Source organism: Salvia miltiorrhiza, chromosome 2 (genome assembly GCF_028751815.1).
Source record: "Salvia miltiorrhiza cultivar Shanhuang (shh) chromosome 2, IMPLAD_Smil_shh, whole genome shotgun sequence".
Classification (NCBI taxonomy): Eukaryota; Viridiplantae; Streptophyta; class Magnoliopsida; order Lamiales; family Lamiaceae; genus Salvia; species Salvia miltiorrhiza.
This window is the reverse complement of record NC_080388.1, coordinates 74,439,492-74,460,519: the sequence shown is the minus strand read 5'-3', so window position 1 is coordinate 74,460,519 and position 21,028 is coordinate 74,439,492. Positions and strand designations below refer to the sequence as shown.

The window sequence follows — 21,028 nt, the reverse complement described above, 5'->3', positions numbered from 1 at the left end:
TAAAAAAAAATTTAAAGACCGCGCGATGGCAGACTCGGACCCAAAACTTCAAGGTCTTTTAGCATTAACCTCCTACCATTATGTCAACACACACTCACGCCAACGTCCACTTCTAGGTTGCAAGTAGTTGGTTAAGTCTTTAACTAGGTATCGTATAAAATTAGCTGAGATTGCAGAAAATTGAAGTTAATAGAGAACAAATGGAAGATTCAAATTTTAAAATGTAAAATATTTACTATCTGCAACCTCAAAATCTAATTTATTTTTTTTAATAAAAAAATTACATTTAAAATAGCTTATCATGGTTTTGGCGTGACAGCCCATCTATTTTTGGAGAAGAAATGTGGAGAAGGCTGAATTTATACATCACTCTTTTTTCCGCCACTTGCTTCACTTCGATCCCTTTTTGTATAAGTTATGCATATTTTGTTGTTTTCCTTAAAAAAAAAAGTTTATGCAACCAATCAATAGTAATGTAAAAGATAATTGTTAATAAAATTTGATTTGTCTATTATATTTCTAATATGTATTCAATTTATGGACAATAACATAGTATGGTATATTCATCTATAATTATATTAAATACCGTCAAATTAAGAATAATTCTATAATACAATATTACAATGTATTCCCCTGCTAGACTGATAATTAAAATTGTTACTGAGTTATATGAAACTATACAAAATTAGATATTTAATTTATCATATTGACATTAAATGCTATTTAAATCCCACAATCTATTCATACTAGAAAACCTTAATTTCGTAATTGGATAGACCCTAGCTATCTTTTATTTTGGCCATCCCTTCAATCCTCAATTTTCTTTGGCCGACTAATCTATTTATTTATTTATTTTGGGATGAAATTATGGACATGACGTTGTATTGAGGCTTTTTCTGAAAGCTCCCAAATTAAAGTACTAAAATACAATGTATAGAACGTGAAAGTTGCTTCAATCACCCATTACATAAGCCTCATCTTTTCTTTAATTCTTTATTTTTATTTTATTTCACATAATAATAATTGAGAGAGAGAGAGAGATAGAAGTTGGCGATGGTATGGCCTGCGTGAACCCTCTTACAACCTCATAATTAGGAAAGAATATTGAACGTTTCAAATTCCTACTTAATTTGCTTTGGCCACTTGTAAAATATTACACTATTTTAGTCAAAAGCATTAATAATATGAAATTATAGTTTTATACGTAGATTTTTTTTTTTTGACTTGGGGGAAGGAGTGCGGTGAAATTTAAACCATAAACCTCACTGCTTATTGACAGGAGTTCGCACCCCTTGGTGTTCCCTCAAAGACAGTTATATAGATAAGAATATGAGATCTAGTATTTATTTTTTACTTAATACTCTCATACGAGAAATTCAATAATTACACGAAAAATTTCAAATATATTCTTGTAACAATGTTATTTATATCATTACACGAAAAAAATCATGTCGTAATCGTATAAGCGTGTAAATGTATAATAGTTAAATATTACTATTTTTTTCACATATTTATCTATATATAAATTAGTTAAAAATGGCTAAAAATTGGATATTGTATTTAAATTGCGTATATAACTATCTATAAGACGTATTTGTTGTATAAAACGTTACATTTTATACTCAAACGTATTTCACATGCTCGCGAATCTATCAAATTATCTTACATTAACACTTTCATAGGTTTATTAATTGACTGACTAATTAAAAGAGTATTTAATTATTAATTTTGAGAAAAGTATTATTACCAGCTTTGTGATAAATGAATATTATATGGATGAAAAAGCCCACAATAAATGAGAATAATTTGGAAAAGACTTGCTAAATATAGCTAAGACAAGGTGCTGTGTTTTTGCGAGATTGCGGATAAAAGTAGACTATTAATCCTGTTAATTTTATTTGTGTATATATATATATAATAGTATCCAACTGGAATTTATTCATTTTTCTCATTTTCATATTTGTTGGCTTTTCTTGAATGTGACGATTGTTATGTATTGGACCAAGAACTAATGACTCCCAAGAAAAAATATTTATCCTATTTTTTTATTTTTATTTTTGCAACATGGATATAGTATGATACTGTCGATATATAATTTTTTAATGAACTGTAATCTTTCGTATTAAGTAAATAAATAGTTAGATTTAATATTACTACGATCAACAATTATAAATACAACTACCTAGCTCCACACCTATGATGCACGGATTCTTCAAAAATTAACATGTACGGCGAATCGGATTCTTTTAGGGTGCGATTCTCTCGGATTCGCACCCGATTCGCCACGTGGCGTATCTTTTAAAACAATTTATAAAAATAAACCGGATTCGCAAATTCCATATGCGAAATTCACGTATCTCGTGCACGAAAGGCCTACACAAGGTTATTTTGATAATTTTATAATAATATTTGAATCGTTATATTGTTGCTCAATTAACTTATATAATTGAAAATGCTTAACTTTTGGGTAAAATAAAATGTAAATTACATATAATTAATTTAAGAAAATTTAAATTGTATATATTTTATAAGCATTATATATCATAAAATTTTAATAATTAGATGTATCTTTGCCGAGTCGCACCCTATAATTTTTAAAAACCCGTATCCCCGTACTCGAATCGTATCGTCCCCGCATCCGCACCCCCGTACCTATGCAACATAGCTCCACACACACACACATTAATATATCATTTGTTTCAAAGAGGCAACACCTATTTTAGCCAAAAACATATATAGTAATAGGACATTATAATCATGTATCATGTAGATTAAAATATAAAAATAATAATAATTTTTTATTATTATATCATTACACACTTACACGATTCATATTTATTATCTCTTGTTTCAAATTTATGCTTCTATTGGAGCGCCACCAGTTATATTTACAATAATTTATTATGCGACGAATATTATATTTTCTCTCAAGAAAATATTAAAGGAGAGAATTTTAATGGATAAAGTAATACTTCATTCGTCCTATTAAAGATAAATCGTTTTTCATTTTGGATCGTTTTACTAAAAATGACTCATTTTCATAAAAGACAATATTTAATTCTTGAAAAATTATGAACTCTACCACTCTTATTCAATTTAATATATTATATTCGATATGTACATAAGTAAGCATTGATAATAACAGATGAAATCGGTCTAAAAAAATTAACAAAGGAAATCCTCTGTCCCATAGTTTATTGTGTCCCATCATGCTTCACTATTAATTTCACTATTTTATAAATATTTAATCAAAAGTTCTAAAATAAATGTAAAAACTAATTAGTGAACCATAGCTTAACAAAATATAATAAATTAAAATTATAAATTATAAAAAAGTTGAAAATGTGACACAAAAAATAAGATAGATGATCTCATGTGGTGATAATAATAAAACATTAGATGTAACATTAAATCTCATATTTAGTACCACAACATTTATAAAAGAAACACAAAATCAAAATACACTCACTACCAAAATAAGCAAAATCATGCTAGTTTGTTGGATTACAACAATTCAAGTGGTCCATTAATTCTAATATTACACAATATGCCTTAAATCCCATAAAGAAAGAAGTACTCTTCATGAACCAACACACAACAATATTTGAAACTACGCACTCTTCAAATTCATTTAACATATAAACACATATTTATAAGATAATTAATCTTTCAATCTTTTGCCTTTGTATATATATTCTCAATTCTTGAAGATTGATGCATTTGGTAGCGTCGATGAAATCATATTAGTAAATGCTAGGCATGTTATTCCAAAGGCAAGAACCAAAGTGCCAATCTTGATTTGGTGACTCAAGTGAGTCTGCAACCGGGTTGTACTCTGAAGCAATGGGTTGACTATGCATCGTGTTGCTTGTACCATCGTTCAAACTTGGCGATTCGCTTCCATCTTCTCCGTCCCAATCCGGGATTGGGACGGACAACGGGAAATTGTCTAGAAGGTTCATCAGTTCGTCATCCATCTGAGTCGTGTCTTTGGGAGCCTTTGCTTCCACGCCTGTGCCAAATGATACGTTATGAATATCACTAGTAACAATTAATGTATGAAAAATAACATAGGATGAATTTAATCAATAAATTCTAGGTCGAGCTACCTACTCAATAAGCAGTCGATACGAATCACTAAAAGAAAAAGGTAAATTGAATTGAATAATGAGATGAAATGATACTAATTCAAATTTCATTATATGTAATAAGAAACAATATAACATGCTATCTAACTCAGTCCAAAAATAAAAAATAAATACTATTTTTCTTTTTTGGATTCTCTTACTTTCTCCTTTTAATCGCAACATTCATTAATTTCTAATAACAACACACTCAATTCAACCACAATAATTCATTTCTACATGATAGGATCCTTTATCCACTAAGGAGGTGTTAGGTTCAATGGATTAAATAAGATTTAATTTCATGATAAGTTATGATATATTGTTTGGTTAGATGGACTCAACTCGTGACTTAGTCTCGTGACAATTATGTCGCGTAAGATTAGTCATTGCTAATGAGTCTTGACCTCTCCGTGTGACAAAATTTATCTTAGATAATCTTGGGCCCATTTAGTTTTGATTAATCTCTTAGTAATTGAAAGGACCCTAAAAGTACATTTACCAACTAAGTATTTTACTAGAATTCGTGTCGAAATCAAATTAGTATATTCTTGATGAACAGAGGTACTATATAATGGTGTCACTCCAAGTTAGAAATGTAAATTCTTGAAATGTAAATACTCAAGAGGTCTAGGACAATCACCCCTGTCAACAAAATAACTTGATTTTCATAATAAATTTTAATAAATTTGAATCGTATGAATAGATTAATAGACCACGACCTTTACCCTAAATTAAAGTTTTCAATTAAATATAAGATTATCCAATTAAAGTTTTCAATTAAATATAAAGATTATCCGTGACGTATTAGAATGGGGTCGAGTTTGTCAGAAAGCAAAGCCGCCCACAACTCATTAATTGACATTCTCTTGACATGAACGATGATTTTACGGATGCTATATTTGGAAAAATTCATTTAAATACATTGACACTTGTATCTCTCATTTATTTGCATTGACCAATATATAATTAAAGCCCAAATATATTTCATAATTTCCGGCCTTATACCCCGCAATGCACGTGGGATCCTCTGTCCCACAATTTAGTGTGTACCACCATATACCACTCTTAATTTATTATATAATTTTTAATTATATTTTTTTTAATTTTAATTTATTATGCTTTAACATAATAAATAGATAATTAACAAGGGTTCACTCATCCAATTAGGATTTATGAATATTTTTTTATATTTATTTAAATTAATAATGGATTATTTGGGTTCATTAATTCAAAATTAGGGTATATAATTTTTTTTAAATTTCAATTTCTAGTCATAAATATTAATTAGAGTTTATAATATAATAATATTTTTATTTTTATAAAAAATAATTATAAAATAGATAAATTAAGAGTGGTACACACTAAATAATGAGACAGAGGATCCCATCCGCAACCAACGAAGCTCCATCGTGAACAAATAATTTGTTCCATTGTTTAGTGTCTCACTCATATACTATACTAAAAAATATGTTTTAGTATTGAAATAAAAAAAAAATAATCTACAAGATAATGAATCAACCTTTAATCGACATTTTATCAATAAAAAAAATGGAACTATATATATGTATATAAATCATCAACTAAAAATTAAAAACTCAAAAATAATTATAAACCCTAATTAGGATAACACAAACATTAACTAATAAAAGCTTTAAGAAAGGGTTGTGGATAAAGGATCTCATATTTTCTAAGCCGTAAGATTTTTTTTTTTCAAGAAATAGCTAAGTTGACAATCTCATTAGGAATATTAATTAGACCAACTCATTAGATTTCAGACTAATCTTATCAAGTTGCGGATTATACGGATTGTGAGCTATGCAAGTTGGAATTTTTTGGGACTATAAATTCTCAACTTTAACCTTAATTTTTTGGGTTTCAGGCTTGTTCATGAGGTTAATCAAGCTCCAAAATTTATATATAAAAAATATTTCACTTAATAATTTATAATTTGTAACAAACAAATACAATTATAAATAAGTGACATTTAATCGACATAGAGGGACAGGCATACCCACATTTTTCTTAAATAAATTTTCAAATTTTTATACCTAGATTTTTATGTTAAGTATTAAATTAAAAACAACGAAAAGTAAAATGATAGAGTATGATTTTCGAATCCGAATAAAAATACATACATTTCACAAACCTTTGAAAAAAAAAATTCTTGTTATAAAAATTCTTTTTACTTCGATGAAATCAGTAAATACCAAACAAACATTATTTTCAGGTCAGTCATATAGAGGTCAGGTTATCTTTAGACTAACCCTATCGAATTATCGGGCTATTTAGGCTAGAATTTTATAAGGCTAAATTTTCAATCTTAACCCTCCCAAAGAGTCAGTATATTCGAACTAACCCACAGATTTCGAGCTAGATTAACATTCCTAAATCCCATTAATCAAAAACTAAAAAGAAAACAAAATTCATCTCCATAGCTTGAATCAAACAAGTGTTGATAAAAAGGAGTTTATTATACCTTCATAGCTTTCATGCGAGCTTGAACCGCCATGGCTGACACCAAAATCTGCTCCTTCTTCATGCAAATTTCCACCTCCTTTCCCACGATACGCCAAAGCTTGAGATTCCCCAAATAAATCCTCCAGCATTCCGCTCGATCTACTCCTCCTCTCCACCTCAAAATCCTCAGCGCCGTCGCTCGATGCCGCCGCCACAAAATCGCTAGACGAAGCCGCCGGAGTCAGTACCGCCGCCGATTGGATTGAAGGCAGCCCTAGAGCCCCCAATCCGTAGCTGACTGGATTGAGCGAATTGTATTGATGAACGAGCGAATTGATCGGCAATTGATTCACTACTAACCCTTGATTGAGGAAAGTCGATGAAGACATCAGCGAATTCGAGGCGTCCAGCGACAGCGTGAGGCCGCCATTGATGCCGTCGTGGTAGAGCTTCAGCTGGTGATTGTTGGCGTAGAGATGAGGACCGCTGCGATTGATCTCCGAAGAGGCGATCATCGGTGAAGCAAATGTGATTAGCGGATTCGGATTCCGGCGGTGGAGAGAGGTGAGAGAAGGCTGCGGCGGATTGTTGCGGCGGTGCTGCTGCCCTTGCTCCGCGATGATCTCGTGAGGGTAGATCGGCAGCCCCGCGCGCTGCCGCCGCTTCAGCCTCGTGTTCCAGTAGTTCTTGATCTCGTTGTCTGTTCTTCCCGGAAGCTGATTTCAAAAATAAATTTTGAAGAAAATAATTAAATCAAAAGATTATAACTCCAAAAAACACAAAATAATAATAATAATAATAATAATAATAATAATAATAATAATAATAAAAAATCAATACAACTCCCAAACAAGAAACCTTGAGGAAGATATTGTATGCAATTCTTAAATCTCTCAAAAGAAAGAAGTATTTTAACACAAATACACACACACATAAACTTCCAAAAAAAAACAAAAACAATACAACTTCCAAACAAGAAATAAAGATTTTTTTTTTATTCTTCCTTTAAAAGCGCTTTATCAATTGAACTGTGTTTTGACGGACAAAAAAAATTTAAACTCCACTTTGACAGACCAATTTTATTTTTTCTTTTTTTTTTTTAATCAGAAGCTACTTTATGCAACTCCAAAAGAAAGAAGTGGGTTTCACACACATGTAAAGTTCCAAATACCAAAAAGAAAAAAAAATCAATACAACTCCCAAACAAGAAACACTTGAGAAAGATTTTTTTTTTCTTTTATTGAAAACATTTTATCAATTGAACTGTGCTTCGACAAATAAAAAGGATTGATCAGAAAGAAGCTGCTGTGTGGGTTTCATACAAATACACACATGTAAACTTCCAAATACCAAAAAGAAAAAAAATCAATACAACTCCCAAACAAGAAACACTTGAGAAACATTTTCTTTTTCCTTTCTCTAAAAACGTTTTATCAATTGAACTTCGACAGATAAAAAGGATTGGTTTTCACCCAAACACACACACACACACATATATATATATATATATATATATATATAGAGAGAGAGAGAGAGAGAGGGACCTGAGAGGCCATGCGAGCCCATTTGTTGCCCATTTTGGCATGGAGCTCGACGATGAGGTTTTCCTCGTCAACGGAGAAGGCGCCTTTCTTGAGATGGGGCCTCAAATGGTTGGCCCAGCGGAGGCGGCAGCTCTTGCCGCATCGCATGAGCCCAGAATTCCTCTGAACTGCGTTCCAGTTGCCCTCGCCGTGCTTCTTCACGTATTCCAGCAGCAGCAAGTCCTCCGACGTCGTCCACGGCCCCTTCTTCAGCGCATGCCTGCTAGAATTCCTTAAACCTTCGCAAACATCAGGCGCCATGTATCAAATTGATGAATGAAGGTGCAAAGATTGCAGAGAGAGAGAGAGAGAGAGAAAGATGAGAGAGAGAGAGGTTGTGGGACCAAACTTGAGTAGGGAAAAATGGGGGCTGGGTGAGAGTGTGAGGGGTGACAATTTATAGGTGAAACCTTATACTTCGGCCCCTTGTTGAATGCTCCTCCGTTTACAATTTTATTTTATTTATTCATTTTGGAATTACAAAATCAACCCTTGTTTAGTTCCCTCAAAAGCAAAAATAAAACCAATCCTTAAATCAAGTGTTAGTTACCTATAAATTACTGAATTTTACAAACTTTAGTGTTTGGTGTAGTAATTACTGAATTATTGACTTAATTAATTTCACTAGGATTTTCGTCAAATTTACTAGTGATATGACTAGCCAAATAATTGACGTTGTTACATAAAATTTGACATTGGTTTAGGCAATTATAAATAAGCTTATAAGCAAGAGAGTAGTGTTTGGCTGAGCTTATAAGCTCTTGAGTAATGTTTGGTAAAATAAGCTTATAAATAGTTTATGAATGTGAAAAATAAACTCTGATTGCTTATAAAGTCCCCAAAAAATAAGTTTCCCAACCCTGATTTATTTTTTTCATAATCTTATACTCCCTCTGTCCACAAAGTCAATTTTTGCAATTTTGGGATATCTACAAAAATTAATCTCTTTTCATTTTTGAAATCTTCCTATCACATGGTGGACCTTTTTCTCCACTCACAATACAATCGTGATTAACATTACTTTTTAACTGGAACCCCTTAATTCTCCACTCATAATACAGTACTTAACTATTTTTATTAAAACTTATGCCTTTTCTTTCTAGAATTATTTCTTGTAAACAGAGAGAATATGATGCAATCATTTTGATTAAAGCGTGTACAATCTTACTGTGATTTGTTAAATCTATCATATATCCTTCTAATTTTATTTTTGTTCGAATTTCTTACTCTAACTAGTGTTTTCATTCTTTAACGTACATTCTATAATTAGCTTTCTATAATAAGTTTAGCCAAACAGCCTCTTACTCTAAAATCACATGTCATTTGTGTTTGCATGTTTTTCATGAACAAGGTTTTCCCACCTCAAATTGCGACAGTTCTTCGTCACGGTATTCAATGTATTTTAGTACGAGATTCTATTAATCCTTAATATTTTCACATGGATTGCACTTGATATTTAGTTACTTACCTTATATTGTATATTGTCAAGATTCGATTTCAAGTTTTATATATGCTATTGTTTCGAAATATTTAATTGTGAATATATACCTGTCAATTTGAATTTGATGGACACCGCCTAATCAACAAAATATATACATGTAGCATTTTTCTCTTGAAGTTTAATTAATTTGTTCTATTAAATTAATTAGAAAAGTATTAATCCACAAACAAATTTTTCCGTTCATAATAATTTGATTGGCTAGCTTCCATATTAATTGGAATTTATTTACATATATAATTAAGCTAAGATGAATTTTTTGAACTCTAGCCTAATGTAATCTATTATTATTTGTTGAGAAGTTAACAACGAAATCGTATTAATTTATCTTGCCTTCAATTCCTCATCCATTTCCAGGTATGAAGGCTTCGATTCTTAGTCAAATTGTTGTAACCGAGAAAGTGTTTGAGGAAATGCTTGATAGAGATGATTAAAAATAAAGCTGGGATAATAAATACTTACCCAGTCCCAATTCAATACGTCGCGCTTTCTTATTTGAACGTCTCATTTTAATAGGCCACTTCATAGAATAGAAAATCAATATATAACAAGCATCTTCACATAACTCGTTATATGTAATAAATGTTATTGTAACTCGTGCATAATTATCTCTTTTTTCACTTAAAAAAAAATATTTTCATTTCTATTTCTTATTTTTTTTTACAAATATAACCTCGAAAAAGTTATCTTCTCCCTCCTATTTTATTATAAACGATTTGTTTCTTACTATATGTGTCAATGCCTTGTTGCCTATTGAATTGAGACGAGGGAGTATTACTTTAAGCCCCTAATTATTTTTGCACTATCAATGATGTCCTAAAACGACGTCGTTTTACCTCTTAGTAATTGAAAAAATTGCAATTATTCTTCCAAAATTTTCTTTTAGTAAGGCACAAAATGATGTTATTCTGTACCATATAAGTAAAAAAAAAAAAAAAACAAATAATTCTACATATAATGTGGTATCTGACAAGCCACGTCAATTTTTCAAAGCAAAAAATTAATGGATGGTACAATTGATACAAAATCGATAGTTCAAGATTTTAAAGCATATTTTCAATAGTAAAAAATAAACTAAGACTTAAAATGATATTTATCCTAAAAACATACATGAAAATAACAATAAAAAAGACATGATTTTAGAAAAAAAAATTCGATGTTGGACTTCTTTTTTTTCTTTTTCTTTTTTGAGGGAAGATGTTGGACTTCTAGATGCTGGTCGAGGGTTAAATTGCAAAGCCCATTGGACAGAATTGGGTCGGGTCATATTTGGATACCTCTTTAATAATTGTACTAAAAGAAATTAAATTATGCTGGGCCTGGGCCTGGGCCTGGGCCTCTGAGCCTCTAGTCAAGGGTGAGCATTGATCGATTCGATTATTGTATTTCTTTTTCAATATTAAGATAAAACATATTCAGTTAAAAATATTTTTTTATTATATTTATAAATATCATAATCAAATTAATATTAATTTGATATAAATACAGAATTATAAAAATATTTTTCGTGAATTGCATGGGATACAAATACTAATTTATATATATAAAAGAGGAGTTTTCCCCACTGGCCACCGGGTCCTCACTTAAGTGAAGTGACCCGGGTTCGATCCCTCTTGGGAGCGAATTGGAGATTGAATTGGAGATTAGAGATATAAGGTGGATCTTGGTGAATGGAGAGATAAGGTGGTTCTTGGAGTGGATGGGGAACTAATTACTAACATCTAACATGACTTTGCCCGATCAAAAAAAAAAAAGAGGAGTTTTCTCACTCCATTTTCTCCCTCTATTTTTTCTCTTTCTTCTCTCATCAGTTTTTTCATTATTTTTTATGTCTTTTTTTCCATATAATTTTAATTCTTTTCGAAATATCGTCAAATTTGATTTATGAAGAAATATTCAATGTGCATCTTAAGTTTAAGTACATACAAGATCTTTAACATGGTATAAAAATCATCAAAAACGAATTTAAAACGAATATGCTATTAAAATTTTAAAATATTTTATTTAATTTCCCTTTATAAAAATCATCAAAAACGAATACAATGATAAGAATTCGTGCCCTACTGATTTTGCTCAAGAACCTGTGTATTGACTCACCTTAATTCTATATGTTGGGAAGTTTATTTTTTTTAGGTTTGGGCTGGGCTATGGGCTGGATTATAGAGATGTTAGGAATATATATAGGAGAAAATATTGGGCTTACATAGATCCGCTCCTGATGCTATGTAATGTTTTTTTTTTTTTGATGAAATTACATTATAAATAATACAAACCACACACACACCCCACCTAGTGGTTATTGTGGCCGAGAGTACTCGAACCTGTGACCTCTTGGACAACAGACAACCACCCCAACCACTAGGCCATCCCAAGGGGACAATGCTATGTAATGTTGATTCAACAAGGGTTGGCTGATGCACTGAAGGAGACGAAGGAGGATCCGAAGGCGATAACTAACCTTATGTTATACTCCCTCCGTCCCATTATTGTTAGCCCATTATCGTCGTTTTTTTTTTTTTTTGTTGTTGATGTTGTTTGTTTGTTTGAAGCAAACGAGTTTTTATCGAGACGACTGATCTGGCCCATTAACAAGCGGGCGAATTTCAAAATGTTGATAGACTACTTTTTCTCCAAGAGTCCCTTTCTAGACTAGAAAATAAAATTAAACCACATGAAAGCTAAATATCGCTTTTTTTTTTAATTAACAGTATTAAATAAATAAATTTAAATGCTGCGCCACTGGGGACTCGAACCTAACACGTACCTTTGGCCTTAGGCATTAACCCCTTACTACTTGGCCAACACAAACACAAACTATATACTTGCTTTATATAAATCTTAAATTATTTTCGCATTATCAATTATATATGAACCATCGAAAATATCTTTTTAAATCATAAACTGTTGATCGTATGAACCGGACGATCAAGATTTTTTCTATCTTACGTGGCACAAAATGTTACCTGTCTTTTTTTTTTCTAACTTACATGGCACAAAACGTTATTTAAAAATTTAAATTTTTCTAAAAATAGACGGATGGCCCGGTTGATCGATACAATCAACAGTTCATCATTTAAAAATTTGTACCATGTAAGTTAAAATATGAATAATTCCAAATACAAGCAACGTCAACTTTTCGGAGCCAAAAAATAGTCGGATGGCACGATGGATACATAATCAATAGCTCATAATTTAAAATATATATTTTCAATAGTTCAAGATATAATTGATATTGCGAAAATAGTTTGAGATTTAAAATAATATTTACTCTGCTAAAAAGATACCATCATGCTTTCATGTAGCCTGTACATATAACAATTATATTACAAGTAATTTAAATAATTAGTACGTACAATTACTAAACCTAAGAGTGGGGGTGGAAAATTCAGTTGAGTTAGGTAAAAAATAATGAAAATTAATAGTGCAATTAAATTCGTTGATAGGCAAAATTTCATAGAAGAACGATTTGTGGAGACTAATTAATTTCTAGCAAATATAATAAAACATCTTTAAAATAATATTCGATAAATTAATAATTTTTTTAAAATTAATAAATTATCTAGTTCAAAAATCATCAATTAGTAAATTTCTCCAATTCCACCATTTCAATGGAATAAAAATCAAACAAATAGAAATAATCAAGGGTCTTGGGATATCCAAAGTTTCAATCCATCAAATAATCTTAAATTTTTTATCTAGCAAAACCAATCATCCAAAGTAAACGCCACTATCTATTTCAGCCGAGCAAAAAAGAAGTAATGAAGGCATGCATATTTTAAGAAAACACTCTATAAATTATAACAAATTACTAGTAATATATTAGTATTACTTTTTCTCTAAATTAATAAAAAATTTAGGTCCCAAAACTATCAACCTACATAAGTTTCCGGGTACAAATAGTCAACTAGATATACCACATTAATCAAATTAATATTAAATATGTAGTGTCCCAATAATTAATATACATACTTCCAACTTCGTACGTATCATATTTTAGCTAAATAGGAAAGTTAAGTGAATCATCACGCCATTGAGTATTTGGCTAAGTTTATTTTATTTTATTTTATTTTAATTTTTGACTTTGGGGAAGGGAAATAGTTAGTAGCAGAGTCAGACTTTCGATTCAGGGGATCCAATTTTTTTTTCAATTAAATTAATAAAAAATAAATAATAATCATTAGTAGGATTATAATGTCGTTTAAATTATAAAAAATATATTTCAAATTGATTTTCAATTATTATTTTTTTTTATAAAAGGCACATCTATTTTATACTCCCTCTGTCCCGCGAAGCTTGAGCAGTATTCTTTTTCGGATTGTCCCGCGAAGCTTGAACACTTTCCTTAAATGGCAAAAGTTTTTTCCTTTATTCACCTTTTTTACTTTTTCATCTATTACACTTGTTTTTTTGAAAGGTTCATCTATCACACTTAAACACACAAAATACTAAAACTCGTGCCGAAAAGAAATTGCTCAAGCTTCGCGGGACGGAGGGAGTAAAAGGTAAAATATTATTCCATTCATCCGCACCAATTTTATGTTTTGTTTCACATTTTATTTTACATGCACATTTAATTATGACAACATATGTACATGGAAAATTTGAAGTGTTTTATTTCATGTTTTAATTTACATAAGTACCTATTATGACGGTCCAAAATTAGAGCGGGCTAAGAACAATGAGAAGTAATTGCGCAGGACCAAAAATCCCAGAAATTAGTCGAATGGAGTAATTAATTTGAACTTTCAACACAATTCTTTTGACCTATTAGTGAAGCGTCGATTGTCCCGGATGGGATCCTCTGTCTCATTATTTAGTGTGTACCATCGTGTACCACTCTTAATTTATCTATTTTATAATTGTTTTTTATAAAAATAAAAAATATTATTATATTATGAACTCTAATTAATATTTATCAGTAAAAATTAAAATTAAATATATATATATATATATATATATATATACCCTAACTTTGAATTAATAAACCCAAATAATAAATTATTAATTCAAAGAAAAAATAATAATAATTATAAACCCTAATTGGATGAGTGAACCCTTGTTAATTATCTTTTTATTATATTAAAGCATAATAAATTAAAATTGAAAAAATATAATTAAAAATTATAACAAATTAAGAGTGATACACGATGATATACAATAAATAGTGAGACAGGGGATCCCATTTGCGATTTTCCATATATAAATACCTCCAATTTTCTTCAAATGAAACACCAACACACTCTCTCTCTCTCTCTCTCACACACACACACTTAGAAACAGACTGTAAGATGGAAATATGTTCACAAGCAATGAAGAAGAATGTGAAGAGTTTAGATGAAATTCGTAAATCTGCGAAATGCCATCCATCCGTTTGGGGTGACTACTTTCTCGTGTATAATTCAGATAACACGGTACATATATTCTTAATTCTAATTAATATTCTTAATTCTTAATTCTCGTATATAATGCATAATATTTGTGTAGAAAATCGCTGATGCTGAACAAGAAGAACTCGCAAAGCAGAAAGAAAAGGTCAGAAAATTGTTGGATCAAACTCCAAATGATTCAACGTATAAAATGGAACTCATCGACACGATCCAGCGCCTCGGTGTGGAATATCATTTTGAAAAAGAAATTAAGGGATCCTTGCAATATATTCATGAAAATAGCAAAGAAAAGGATGATCTCAATCTCAGCAGTGTGGCTCTTCGTTTTCGTTTGCTTAGACAACAAGGTTACAATGTCCCATCTGGTAAGATTCCTACAACTGAACTCAAACCACCTTTTATAGTCTTATGGGGAGGGGGGGGCTTCGGCCCACCCCAAACCCCACTGCCTGTATCCAAGACGAGGAGGATTCACTTTTGAGGATTAGCCTTAATAGATAAAAATAGTAATACTAATCCCTTGTTTACTTGGATGTATAGGAACTTTGGGATTTCGTAAGACCTTTGATTATTTCAATTTTTAAAACTAGTTTTGCTTGATTTATATCCCATTGAAAGGGTGGGATTGAAAAATATTTAATTATGCATGCAAAGTAAACACCCCCTATGGATATTAGACTCATGCATTAAGCTGATAATTCTTGGGGGGGCTTCAGCCCACCCTAGAACCCCTGTGCCCTAAGATGATTACTAATTAGAACCTTTTAAACTTCAACAGATGTGTTCCGCAAATTCACTGACAGTGAAGGAAATTATACGGCGTCGTTGGAAAACAATGTTGAAGGCTTATTGAATTTATACGAGGCGGCGCATCTTGGGACACATGGAGAAGAAATTCTCGACAGAGCAATAGAGTTCTGTTCATCTCATCTTCATGCTTCACTCCACAAGATCACCAGTGCTTCTCTCTCTAAACTTGTCAAGGAAGCTCTGAAGACGCCAAATCGCATGAGTCTCACAAGATTGGGTGCCAGAAGGTTCATAGCTGCATACGAGGAAGACGAGTCGCGTAATGAGACGCTACTGAATTTTGCGAAATTGGATTTCAATATTGTGCAGAAGATGCACCAGAGAGAGCTGAGTGATGCTACAAGGTTAATTACATACTATATACTATGTTATTCAATCTAATTAATTTTCTAATGTATACTTGATGGAATGTGATTTTATAAGGTGGTGGAAGAAATTTGACGTGGCGAATAAAATGCCTTATGCAAGAGATAGAATTGCAGAATTGTATTTGTGGATGGTGGGAGTCTACTTTGAGCCATGCTATGCTAAAGCAAGAAGAATTTTGCTTAAATGTATAAGTATGGGTTCCATTATTGATGACACCTACGAATATGGGTCTTTACATGAACTACGAATTCTAACAGACGCTATTGAAAGGTTTTGGTTTAATTTTAATCCTTCTTTTACTCTCAATTTCTGATAAACTCTACCTAAAAAATAGGCTTAAAATTATTTAAGTCTAATATCTCAGGGCGGTTTGTAAAAATAGGCAAATTATTTTAATTTTTGGTGTTCTTGGGCCACATTTTTGTGGCCTAAAGTAGTCTGATTGGGTTCAAATGTGGCTCACAGATGCCGAAATTTAGAATAATTAGCTTATGTTTGCAAGTCCAAAAAATATTAGCCTATTTTTACAAATCGTCTTAAGATAATGGCCTTAAATGATTTTAAACTCTAAAAAATGTTTTTTAATTCTTTTTTCTTTTTTCAACGAGCGTTTAACAGATGGGATGTTAACGCAACCTTGAAGGATTCGCCACCGTTTGTTCAAATGTGCTACAAAAGTCTTATCGAAATTTACAGTGAAATAGAAGATGAAATAGCTATAGAGAGAACCGGAGAATCATACCGCATCCAATATGCAATTCAAGACGTACATATTCAATAAGTTTATCTCATTAATTACGAGCTATGAATAAATAAATAATTATATGTCTTATAAAGTTTATACTCAAATTTTTATTTTATTTTATTAAAATTATTTTGCAGATGAAAAAACTCGTGAAGGCATATTTTGAGGAGGCGAAATGGTTGTATAATAATAATTATATTCCAACACTAGAAGAGTATATGAAGGTAGCCCTCGTAAGTGCTGGTTACATGATGACATCAACAACTTCTTTGGTGGGTATGGGAGATGAAGTTAGCAAAAAAGATTTCGATTGGATTATAAACGAACCTCTAATTGTTCGAGCATCATCATTAATTGCTCGATTAATGGATGACTTAGTTGGAGATGAGGTATGTGATATATAGTGAGTGGTTCGAATGAGTTCAAATATATATTTCTTTCTTTGTACATAGAAAATTAGTGTCTTTTTGTCATTTTGTGATGTCCACAAAAATTAGTTTCTTTCTATTTTTGAAAACTTTCTATCACATGCATGGTGGACTCTTACAATACAATTAATTATCATTATTAATACGTCCGGCGAAAACGCTGCAAGAGAAAAACGTGGTAGGCCTGCGTATGCGGGGGACCATCTCCACTCACAATTATGGTTCGTATCGGATTGAATTTTAGGAAAATTTTGGATTTTCAGATCGGATCGGATCAGATCAGGCAAAAATCCGAATGCACATCCCTACTCACAATACACTAACCATTTTCATTTAAAACTCGTGTCATCCCCTTTTTAGACTATTTTTTATGGACGTAGGGAGTATGTAAAATAGAATTATTTTCAATATTAAGATTATTTTAGTTCTTAGATTATAAGGATATACAAGTGATTCATTCATCATTTTGTTGAATTCATCATTTTTGACAATAAAATTCTAAGTGCTTTATTTTTAAAAATCTCTTAACATTCTGAATATTAGTTCAAAATCAACTTATTATATTTATATTAGTTGAATGTATTGATCTAGCCAAAATTTTGAATGGTTATACATTCCTTTTCTAGACATGAATTGACTCAAAAATTATTGTAGTTTTAAAGAAAAATAATATATACTCATTACATGCTGCATAATAATATTATTTAGTTTGTCTTTAACAATTTACATCTTCCTCCACACCTAGTATGAGCAAAAACCCTCATCAGCTCTCTGTTACATGAGACAATATGGTGTGTCGGAGGAGGAAGCTCGAGCTCAACTCAAACAACAAGTGAAGAATGCATGGAAAGATATGAATCAAGAATGCCTTGAGCCAACACTAGCATCGATGCCAGTCCTTACGCGCGTTGTCAATCTTGCTCGCGTCGTGCATCTCCTCTATTCAGACGCAGATTGCTATTCGGATCCCAGCAAATGCAAAGAATGGGTAAAGGCAGTGCTTGTTGAGCCCCTCACAATTTGAAGATATGAATCTTGGTGGAATTAATAAATTAATTAGCTGCATTTCAATAAAAGATTAAAGGAGCTACCTATTGCCTAGGCCTTGAATTTATGGTATATGAGTATGTGGGATTCTCTATATATTACACCCGTTGTGTAAAAATATACTGTATTTTGATTATGAACGTTGAAAATTATTTTTATTATTTATTATTCTTTTTTTTTTATCAGGAAAGAAAAAAAAATTATTATTGCCAAGATTACTCTAACAGCTTTTCATCAGTAAACCAAGTTCTAATGTTTGACTGCATATTATACGCCATTTTCCACCCCCACACTCTGGATTTAATTTCCGCCAGCAATTTCTCCTTTTTCCAGGCTCCTTGATTAAACTTACATTCATTTCTTTCTTTCAAAATACACCAAACTGAGAAAATCCAGATACATAATAATAGAGATGTATCTGATTTTTCCCCAAGGTTGTGAAAGGAAGCAGATGCTCCTTCACTTTAGATTGAAGGACCGATTGTTTACCAAGCCAAAGTAGAAGATCATACCAAATTTCTGAAGTTGGTGGGCAGAGGAAGAACAAGTGTTCGGAGGATTCAGTCTGCTCCTTACAAAGCACGCAATCAGACTCTGAATTTTGTGTGATGGCTTGTCTTCTCAGTAGGTTATCACAGGTTGCCATTCTTCCTCTGAGTAATCTCCAGACGGTGGTTTTTGCCTTGAATGGAACTGGTGCTTTCCAAATTAAGAGAAACTCTGGCACGTTGCGTCTGTTTCTTCCTGAATCTGTTGCTTGACAGAGGGTTCTATATGCCGATTTGACCGAGAAATTTCCTTTCGGGTCAGCAACCACCTCCACCCGTCTTGTATTCCTGCAGTGAAAGTAAAATTTTGAATCAAGGAAGTAAGATTAAGCAACTGGTCTTGTTCTCTCCCCCTCAGCTCTCGAGTCCATCCAAGATTCCACACCCAGCTCCCCTCAACCCATCCTCCCAAATCTTTAATGAGACCTCCCTGATTATTGCTAAGTCTGAATAGCCTAGGAAACATCTCCCTAAGACTCATTTCCCCCACCCAGCACTGATGCCAAAACAAGAGCCTGTCACCTTCCCCGATCCGGACAGTCACGTTTTCTCTAAACCACCTCCCATTTTCTCCCCGACTTAACTCCAGCACCCTCTTCCACCACCCCGACCTCATCGCCCCATTCCTTTTTGGTTTGAAACCACTTCCATCCCACTCGATCTCCCCCCCACATTCTCTAACAACCCGAGCCCAAAGGGATTCACTTTCTGTAAGGAAGCGCCAGAGCCATTTGGCCATGAGCGCCTTGTTGAACCTCTCCAAGTCTTTAATTCCCAGCCCCCCTTGTCCAAGATCCCTACACAATTCTGTCCATTGGACCCAACGTATCTTTCTATCCACCAGCCCTCCCCCCCCATAAAAAGTTACACAAAAGAGCTCGAATTTTTGACAACACGCATTTATTTATAAGCGCGAAGGAAAGTTGGTAAATCGGGATTGAAGAAAGGACCGATCGAAGAAGAGTTACTCTCCCTGCAAAAGAACTTTTCCGGTTTTGCCATTTTCCAATTCTCCTCCTGATTTTTTCCACCAAGTAGTTCCAATCAACTGATCGGGAAAAACACGTCCCAATCTTAATGCCGAGATAGTTGATTGGTGTTTTTCCCACCAGACAATCCAGAATCATCGCCATCTCATCGCGAATGGAATCCTCCATTCCGATTCCCACCAACATGCTTTTGTCAAAATTGACCTTAAGACCCGTTAGCAATTCAAACAATTTGAGAATACTCTTAAAAGTCCATGCGTTCTCTCCCCTCTCTGTAGCAACAAACATCGTGTCATCAGCGTACTGCAAGTGAGAGATTCGAATTCCACCATCTCCGATAGGGACCGGCTCCAAGAGTCCTTTGTGAACAGCTCTTTCCACTAGCAGGTGTTACCCTTCCGCCACTAAAAGAAAGAGGAAAGGTGAAAGTGGATCACCTTGCCTGAGCCCTCTTTCAAGTTGAAAATCGCCCGAGGGGCTGCCGTTGACTAACACGTTTGCTGAGGCCGACTCAAGGCATCCAGAGATCCATCTTCTCCACTTCGGGCTAAAGTTCATTTTCTCCATCATGGTATCAAGGAAATCCCACTCCACTGAATCATATGCTTTTGCGAAATCGATTTTAAACATTGTAATCCCCTTCTTCCTCCTCTTGGCTTCCGCTATGATTTCGTTTAGCACGATTACTAATTAAGGTAACGAGTATTAATCCACAAACAAATTTTTCAGTTCATAATAATTTGATTGGCTAGTTTCCATATTAATTGGAATTTATTTACATATATAATTAAGCTAAGATGAATTTTTTGAACTCTAGCCTAATGTAATCTAATATTATTTGTTGAGAGGGCCAAGTTGACAACGAAATCGTACTAATTTATCTTGCCTTCAATTCCTCATCCATTTCCAGGTATGAAGGCTTCGATTCTTAGTCAAATTGTTGTAACCGAGAAAGTGTTTGATGAAATGCTTGATAGAGATGAATAAAAATAAAGCTGGGATAATAAATACTTACTCAATCCCAATTCAATACGTCGCGC

The 21,028-nt window shown here is 32.6% G+C and overlaps 2 protein-coding genes across 2 annotated transcripts; one reads left to right on the top strand and one right to left on the bottom strand.

Annotated features, from left to right (window-relative positions):
• Positions 1-3,434: 3,434 nt before the first annotated feature.
• Positions 3,435-8,539, bottom strand: LOC131009361 (transcription factor MYB101-like). The gene is made up of 3 exons (XM_057936655.1): positions 8,129-8,539; positions 6,604-7,300; positions 3,435-4,012 (listed from the first exon to the last, which is right to left on the bottom strand). Exons 1-3 carry the CDS (start codon positions 8,426-8,428, stop codon positions 3,744-3,746), a joined length of 1,266 nt encoding a protein of 421 aa, XP_057792638.1. The 5' UTR covers positions 8,429-8,539; the 3' UTR covers positions 3,435-3,743.
• A 6,362-nt stretch (positions 8,540-14,901) lies between these two features.
• On the top strand, positions 14,902-18,616 carry LOC131009350 (bicyclo-germacrene synthase-like). Its single transcript, XM_057936645.1, has 7 exons — positions 14,902-15,076; positions 15,150-15,417; positions 15,831-16,206; positions 16,286-16,501; positions 16,850-16,997; positions 17,114-17,365; positions 18,150-18,616. The coding sequence occupies exons 1-7, from the start codon at positions 14,954-14,956 to the stop codon at positions 18,426-18,428; spliced, it is 1,662 nt and encodes a 553-aa protein (XP_057792628.1). The 5' UTR covers positions 14,902-14,953; the 3' UTR covers positions 18,429-18,616.
• Positions 18,617-21,028: the final 2,412 nt, after the last annotated feature.